At 39.2% G+C, this 8,748-nt stretch overlaps 2 protein-coding genes across 2 annotated transcripts in view; both read left to right on the forward strand.

The window, feature by feature from the left end:
• Positions 1–1,610, forward strand: part of RNF148 (ring finger protein 148) — a 183,308-nt gene extending 181,698 nt beyond the window's left edge. The window contains exon 3 of the mRNA XM_010831743.1: positions 507–1,610. Within this exon, the coding sequence (XP_010830045.1) occupies positions 507–1,430 (924 nt within the window). The 3' untranslated portion in view covers positions 1,431–1,610. The remainder of the gene's footprint in view (positions 1–506) is intronic.
• Positions 1,611–4,201: 2,591 nt separating this feature from the next.
• On the forward strand, positions 4,202–8,319 carry RNF133 (ring finger protein 133). The gene has a single exon (XM_010831744.1). It carries the CDS (start codon positions 4,370–4,372, stop codon positions 5,501–5,503), a length of 1,134 nt encoding a protein of 377 aa, XP_010830046.1. The 5' UTR covers positions 4,202–4,369; the 3' UTR covers positions 5,504–8,319.
• The last annotated feature ends 429 nt before the right edge of the window (positions 8,320–8,748 follow it).

Here is an 8,748-nt window from a genome sequence, read left to right on the forward strand (position 1 = left end):
TCATATATGAATGATTTCTATTTTGCCTCTCAGATGGGAAAACAGTGAGCAAAAAGTGTTTAGGCAGCTTTCAGTCTCTCTAGAACTAGGAAAGAAACTCAGGTATTTAAAAAGTTATCTGTTTTTTGCTTTAGAGTTTATTCATATTAGCATATGTCATGAGTCATGGCTGCCTAGCTTTTTGGCCAATAGGATTTCAGTATGCAGTGCATTCATATAAACTCTCGGATTGGCTTAACTGGTTCTGATGTCACAATTTCCCCCATTAGGAAGTCACAGTTTTCTTGAAATCACATTGTGCTAATAACAAATCCTGTTATTCTGTTTCATTATGAGAAAGATAATCTACCAAAAATAAAAATGCTGGAAGGAGCAAGATATCTTTGATCCATGCAGACCTTTTCCATTCCTGTGCTTTAATTATCTCCTACCAACCCTTGAAGCTAACTTCCTAACTTTCTTCCACAACGAATGCTGTTGTATTTTTCACATTTGTCTGTTAATAGGCAAATGAAGGAATGAGCCTACTTAGAATTACTTCTTCAGCTCACAGTTCTGCTTCATCTCGACTGTGGAGGCTCGGCATCTTTCTACTACTAAGCCTTCCTGACTCAAAAGGAAAAGCCATTTGGACAGCCCACCTGAATATAACATTTCAGGTAGGAAGTCGCCTCATATCAGAATTGGGAGAGAGTGGAGTGTTCGGGAATCATTCTCCTCTGGAAAGGGTGTCTGGTGTGGTGGTACTCCCCGAAGGATGGAATCAGAATGCTTGTAACCCTATGACGAACTTCAGCAGGCCTGGGCAAACAGACCCTTGGCTGGCCCTCATTGAACGGGGTGGCTGTACCTTCACACGCAAAATCAACGTGGCTGCAGAGAAGGGAGCAAATGGGGTGATCATCTATAACTACCCAGGTACAGGCAACAAGGTATTCCCCATGTCTCACCAGGGAACGGAAAATATAGTTGCTGTGATGATAGGCAACCTGAAAGGCATGGAACTATTGCACTTGATTCAGAAAGGAGTCTATGTGAAGATCATCATTGAAGTGGGGAGAATGCACATGCCCTGGCTGAGCCATTACATCATGTCTCTGTTCACCTTCCTGACCGCCACCGTGGCCTACCTGTTCCTGTACTGTGCCTGGAGACCTCGAGGGCCCAATTTTTCCACCAGGAGACAAAGGCAGCTGAAGGCAGATGTGAGGAAAGCCATTGGGAAGCTTCAACTGCGAGTGCTCCAAGAAGGGGACAAGGAGCTAGAGCCAGATGAAGACAATTGTGTTGTTTGCTTTGACATTTACAAACCTCAAGATGTAGTACGTATTTTAACTTGCAAGCATATTTTCCACAAGGCGTGCATCGACCCTTGGCTTTTAGCCCATAGGACATGCCCCATGTGCAAGTGTGACATTCTGCAAACTTAAGAAACCCAGGGGATCTCCTGAAGATGTAACTGAGTCTTTCCGGTGATTAAAGTTAAGATGAATTCTCTTTTAGCACTTTATGTAGAGAGAAAATTCAATTGCAACTTCTCTACACAAGTACTAAAGAGGGTGAAATTTGGTTTTAAAAATAAAACTCCATATCATGTCCAGCTATTTGAACTTGTTTTTCTAGTGTTTTTTTATACATTTTTGTCCTTATCTAAGTAAGGGCTTTAGTATACATTAAGCCTTGATTTTCAAATTACAATGATTGTGATACTGATGCCATGGAGAATTAGTCATAATATTTTAAAGTTTCTTTATACTAATTTTTAATTAGTTTAATTTTTGGTATCTAATAATACTTCTGTTCAGTAAACATAATTATAAGCTGAGATCTTGATTTAATTTTCCACAGTTAATTTTATTAATACCCAGGAAATCTGGTTGCCAAATCTACTGACTGGGAAGGAAATGTGTTCTGAATAATTATTTTAGATGCCAGTACTTTTGGTTATATATCTAAAAATATTTTAAATTATTATAAGCCTCATTTAGGGCAGCATTATATATTTTAAAAAATGTATCTTTGTTTGCCAGACCCCTTTAAACCCTAGCATAATGTATCAACTATGGTTGTAGGTTTTCCTTCTAGAATTGACTCTAGGAAATACTAAATGGGACTGAGCGACTTCACTTTCACTTTTCACTTTCATGCATTGGAGAAGGAAATGGCAACCCACTCCAGTGTTCTTGGCTGCGGAATCCCAGGGACGGGGGAGCCTGGTGTGCTGCCGTCTCTGGGGTCACACAGAGTCAGACACGACTGAATTGACTTAGCAGCAGCAGCAGCAGCAGTATGTCTTTATTTGGGACATTTTGAAAATATAGACCTAAAGCAGAAGTAAAATTTTATTCAATTGCATTTCAAAATTGTATCTCTTACCTTTTTTTTTTTCTTCTGGTAGGTATCTGTGTAACAATAAGAGGCCTACAGATGTGGGTTTTGTTGCTTTGATGAAAATCTCTGGATAATATGCAAAAGCATTGATGTCCAACTCACGTGGCACTTTGTGAGTGAACACACTGTGTACCTCACTGTCTGTTTTGAAGAGTGGGTGTGTGGAAATCAGATTAACGGCCTTTGGGAAAGAACATAGACCACTGTGAGCTGAAGGTGTCACATCAGTGTTTTTCTTTTAATGCTACTTTTTGATGGGCCCATAAGAAATCTTTTCTCCTTTGTCTTTCCTGCTTCAGGTTGTCATGTTGCTAATTGATATTTTATAAGAATACACTAGGAGAAGGCAATGGCACCTCACTCCAGTACTTTTGCCTGGAAAATCCCATGGATGGAGGAGCCTGGTAGGCTGCAGTCCGTGGGGTCTCTAAGAGTTGGACCCGACTGAGCGACTTCACTTTCACTTTTCACTTTCATGCATTGGAGAAGGAAATGGCAACCCACTCCAGTGTTCTTGCCTGGAGAATCCCAGGGACGGGGGAGCCTGGTGGGCTGCCGTCTATAGGGTTGCACAGAGTTGAACACGACTGAAGTGACTTAGCAGCAGCAGCAGCTTCTGTAGTTCTGGCAAGATGGAACCTGAAGTATCTGTTAGTACCCTATGCCTAGAGGTCAGAGACATTGATTTACAAGGTCAAAATTCTTGGCTTTGGCTTCCTAGCTGGTGAATAAGAACCACGGAGCAATTCTTCCAAGAAAGTGTATTGGCAGTACCAGTGAGTGCCCATGCCTGTTAGTTCACATGTCATTCTTTTGGCTTTGAAGTTATATTGTGCTCTTAGCCTCAGTGTAGCAAAAATACAGGCAGAACTAACAGTGTATGTGGGGTCTTCCACCAAGGATGTTTGCTGATTTAGGCAAACATTTTGTTAAAAGATTCAATGACCTTTAACAGTCACTGATGTCAGTGGTTAAATTTGAGGACCTCAAAGTTTGTCTTTCTAGAATCTATGGCTACATTTTTGTTCAGAGTAAACTGTGGTAAACCAATATTGCTCTATTTAATCTTTTCCCCTACACTCGTCCTCCTCTTTCCTCAAAATATTGTTAAGCTACTAACAGATGTCAAGGTCTGCAGAGAAATGACATTGGTCTTTTCTGTCTTTAGTGCTGCCAAAAGTGAGGGTAGTGAGGCTGAAGAAATTGAGTGGGATACCCTGCTTTTAAAAATTAAAACCAAACGGATCCAACAAACTTTTGAGCAAGGTTTGTTAAAGTTCAAAATTGTACATGCTAGATTAAAATTATATATTGTATGGTGAAAACGTGAGTTAAAAACAGTGTTATTCACCACTTCTACCCCATATCTGGTCATAGTGCTAATTTTTAATTAACATTCATGGTTAAAACTTGGCTTTTTGTAACAGATATTTACTTCACTGATTGTGAAGGAAAGTGTTAATTGTATGGCTTTTCTTGCACATGTATTCAGGTTTTAAAATTCATGCATTATATAATTTTTATATTTTTTATTTTAATGTGATACCTGGTATCATAACATGTAACTCAAGGGCTGAATCTGTCCGGTAACATTGAAATTACCCATAGCAACATTCAAGGCATTCAACCAATAAATATACAGCATGCTCTAAGCTCTTACCTAATTGGCTGTGTTCTTTTATGTCATAATCACATCACCCAACAGTAAACAGTATCTAGAGTTACAGTAGTGAGACTGGGATTTTTTTTTTTTTCAATCTAAAGTTTTCCTCTTTCTCTCTCTCAAAAAAAAAAAAAAAAATCCAAAACGCATAAGACTTCTTTAAGAATTTCTTACAAAAACATGCTGGAAGACAGTGGAACTTGTTTTCACCCAGAAGGTATTTTTCATTTTAATAGTTTACACTGATCATCAACAGATGTGGAAGCCACATCCTTTTGTTGGGTTGGTTCTTCAGTCACTTAAGCAGAGAGAGAGATGCATCTACTCAAGGTTGGCACTCAGAGAAACAATGCTGCCTCTTCCTGGCTCATGAAATTCAGCTTCCTTTGGCTGCTTAGCCAGCACTGTTGCAGAACCAGCGCTGTTTGGACTGCTTACATGAACATATCGTTTCATGTTGGGAATCGCATGTTGTCAGAGTTGGGAGAGACTGGCGTGTTTGGAAGAAGCTCCACTTTGAAGAGAGTGGCAGGAGTCATCGTGCCTCCAGAGGGAAAAACACAAAATGCCTGCAGCCCCAATACCAGTTTCAGGAAGCTGAAGAACTCGCAGACATGGCTCGCTCTTGTCGAACGGGGAGGCTGTACCTTCACCCAGAAGATCAAGGTGGCGGTGGAGAATGGAGCCAGTGGAGTGATCATCTATAACTTTCCAGGAACTGGCAATCAGGTCTTTCCCATGTCTCATCAGATATTTGAAGACATCGTTGTGGTGATGATTGGTAACTTAAAAGGCATGGAGATTTTGCATTTAATTCAGAAGGGTGTTCATGTGACCGTCACGATTGAGGTGGGAAGAAAACACATCATCTGGATGAATCACTATTTTGTCTCTTTTGTGATTGTCACAACCGCTACGTTAGTGTATTTCATCTTTTATCATATTCGAAGACTTTGGGTAGCAAGGGTTCAGAACCGGAGGTGGCAGCGGTTAACAAATGATCTCAAGAAAGCATTTGGCCAGCTTCAGGTTCGGGTACTGAAAGAGGGGGACGAGGAAGTAAGCGGCAATGGAGATAGCTGCGTAGTTTGCTTTGAACTCTATAAGCCTAACGATACAATTCGTGTTCTGACCTGTAAACATTTTTTCCACAAGAATTGCATTGACCCCTGGATCTTAGCCCATGGGACGTGCCCCATGTGCAAATGTGATATTCTTAAAGCTTTGGGGATTCAGATGGATGTTGAAGATGGAACAGAGTCCTTGCAAGTTTTAATGTCCAACGAATTGGCTGATATCCTGTCATCTAGTGAAGAGGGCACAAATAATGAACTTCCTCCTTCAGGAAGGTCAGATAAAGTGGCACACGAGGAGGAGGAGGAGCCCGTTTCTTCTCAGGACGTCGGCCACTCTAATTCAGTAGCAGCGGACATCCATCCTCCGCCTTGACAGCATGGCCTTCGAGGAAGTGAATTAAACCTGTTTGTGAAATCAGGTCCTAAATACTGACAAGCAGTTTGTTCAAAGTGTGATTTTCGTGTCTTTTTTGTTGTTGTTACTTTGGTAATTTTCTGCATTTGTCAAGTCTCAGAAAAAAGAAAAAGCCCTAGCAGGGTTTTTTTGTTTTTGTTTTTCCTGTTTCTCACCTTTACTAAATGTAATTTTTTTGTCAGTGTATGTTGCTCCTGTGAGTATTTATGTTTATTTCTGTGTGCACATGAATTTTTTTTTTTACTTTTTGGTCACCCCGTGTGGCTTGCAGGATCTTAGTTCCCTGACCAGAGATTGAACTCGGGCTACCACAGTGAAAGTACTAAGTCCTAACCTCTGGACTGCCAGGGAATTCCCAACCAAGGACAAAATTTATTCCTGAATTTTTTTGCATATATATTGGGCTTTATTTTGGTAGGAAAATTGTTAATATATTTACATGTTCCTTATAATACAGAAACTATCAATGAAATTTGAAAAACATAAATGAGCTTTTATAAGCTAGGGAGAATAAAATTTATCTTTTGATATTTTTAGTACAATATGCTAACTTGAAAGTCATTGTGCTGTGTTCTCTTCATTCTTGGTGTGAAAATTTTGCTGTATGGAATTGTACTGTTTTGACACATAATTCTGTTCAAGCCATTAGTACATTTTATGTGATCTGTGTATATACGGTGATAGGAATTTTAGAGTTAAAATACCAGAACTCTTTAAGGGAATAGCAGATATTTCAGCACCGAGTATTGCTAATCATAATTGTTACATGTTCATAATGTATAGAAAGACTTAAATAAAGAATTGCTGTGGTTAGTCATAGTGTATTTGTTTCACTTATGCCCTACCCCACTCCCTAGTTAATTTTTTGTAATTAAAACACTGTAACTATGTCATTATTTTGTAGATAAGTACTAGAATGTAGAAATTATTATGACTTGCTGGGATTGTTAGTTTTGTTCACTCTGTATTCCCAGGATCCAGACAACGCCTGACTCAAATATTTGAGTAAATAAATGATTATTTTTTGAATAATGTAATTATTATGTGTTAATCTGAAAAACCGGACTGTTTATCCAAATCACAGAAAATAGTGGAAACTTAATCCTGAAAAGTTTCATCCCAAATCACTTTGATAAAACAAAAATTTAATTTTTAGCCCAGGCAGGATTCAGTATCACAATTTAGCATGGATAATTTTACTTAAGAGCCTTGAACTCTCCAAGGCTGACACAGGGATTTGAATTCTTGTACGACCCTAGAGAGAGCTCTATTAAGAGGAATTTTGTGAGCTGCTGTGTGCTATCAATATTGGAATGCACAGCCAGGCAGGAAGGCAGTAGCTGATTCTAACTGCATTGCCAAGGAAGACTGTTTAAAGGAAGAAGTACGCTCCTCTAAGACCAGAGAGAACTGAGACACAGAAAAAATCTAAGCAGATGGCCAGGTGCTGGCAGTCCCCAGACCCAGGGTTCTCAGGTCATTATCGTTCTGTGTACTCTTGGCAAATTCATGTGGAGTGTGTATTCCATGTTAGACCTAACACTTGGGGAATTTGTTGTTTGCTCTTCACACTGATACCGACAATTGTCTTGGCCATCTTTCCACTACACACATTTTCTCCTTTCTCTCCCATGCCTCCACTCTGTTCATTATTGTCCATCTTAGATCTGACTTACCTTCATGTGTGAGAAATTGGCATGAATATGCTTTTATAATCAAGCATTTATTTGTTAATGTGGACATCAAACATTGAACACAATGTGCTTATGATCTTGATTTGGGATTTTCAACAGATGTTCATTAGAGGATAGTTAGAGTCTGTTTGAAACAGAAGGAAAAGGTCCCATCAGGGAACTCGGGAGCTATGATTGCTTTAGTGCCTACCAGGTGGCAGGCAGCGAGCGGCCTGAGTTCTTTGCCTAGCTGTTTCGTATGTCAGAACAAAACAGCAGTTTTAATCCTTGTCTTTAGAATGCTGTAAACAGATCAATAAACCACTTTTACTCTGGGTTTAATAACCAGAACCTGGAAATAGCACTGCTGTGTCAAATGTCAGGTATTATTCATTGTAATAGTTTTTTATACCTATTCTTTGGGCTATACGTTTTCTCTTATACCTAGTGATGCAAATGTATTTTACCATAATGGCGTGGGACCATAATATGAATTATTTTGCCCCTAATACCAATGTCATATGAATTTCCCTTGCATTCCTCCTTTGTATATATTTTTGCATTTCTCTGGTAATTGATTCCCCATGCTTGCCTCACTAGGTAGGGGTTTGACACTCCTTATAAAAATGACACTTGTTTGTTTATTATGGGGATAACTTGGACTTAATGTTTACTGACATGAAAATGATTCTAAAGCACTTGACCACTGATTGAGTGAAGCTACAGGTAAGTTTACCTATACAGTAAATCATAAGTGTTGCCTCATATTCAAAGGCACAGTATGTTTATAGTATGTATCCCTGTTTCTTGGCTATAGATTTACTCTAGTCATCCTATAGAGAGATGTTGGTCAGCCATAATATTTACAGTAATGTATTTCAAAGGATTTAGTGAGCCAGGATCTGGCATTTCTGATGGTATTTAAGCATAGTATATAGAGTGTTTTCTCCTATCACACAACTCACTGGTTTTTGAAGCAGCTGGCATGAACAAGTGGGAGAAAGGATCAGAGTTTGAAGAAGCGTTAAAGAGGAAGCCTTCACACATTGATACTGTGAAGTCCATTTAATGGCAGCTTCACGTTCCTGCTCCATCATTTACCGTGAGCACTAGTTTTTGTAGTTTAGAATTTGTTTATTTGGTTTTTGTACTTTTTCTTTTTTAATGATTAGTGCTTAGTAATGAAAAATAAGGATTATGGGTTATTATAATTATTAATACAGAAATATGCATACCTAGTTTTCTAAACTGTAAGAATTTTGGGGGGAGAAGAGGGATTAAGTAATGTACTTTAGGTTAGAGACATGATCTGGTCCCTGGGCACGGGTGTTAGAGTTGAATGCACACTTTACACTCCACAACACTTGCACATTTTATAATACTTCAGTGTATATTTGTTGTTGTTTAGTTGCTCAGTCGTGTCCAACTCTTTGTGACCCAATGGACTGAGGTACACCAGACTTCCCTGTTCTTCACCATCTCCCAGAGCTTGCTCATACCCATTGAGTCGGTGATGCCATCCAACCCTCT

Source organism: Bison bison, unplaced genomic scaffold (assembly GCF_000754665.1).
Source record: "Bison bison bison isolate TAMUID 2011002044 unplaced genomic scaffold, Bison_UMD1.0 scf7180017864530, whole genome shotgun sequence".
In the NCBI taxonomy this organism is placed as follows: Eukaryota; Metazoa; Chordata; class Mammalia; order Artiodactyla; family Bovidae; genus Bison; species Bison bison.

What these genes read in the sequence shown, in the direction of transcription:
- RNF133 (XM_010831744.1), top strand. Translation starts at nt 4,370, where the DNA reads ATGCATCTACTCAAGGTTGGCACTCAGAGAAACAATGCTGCCTCTTCC.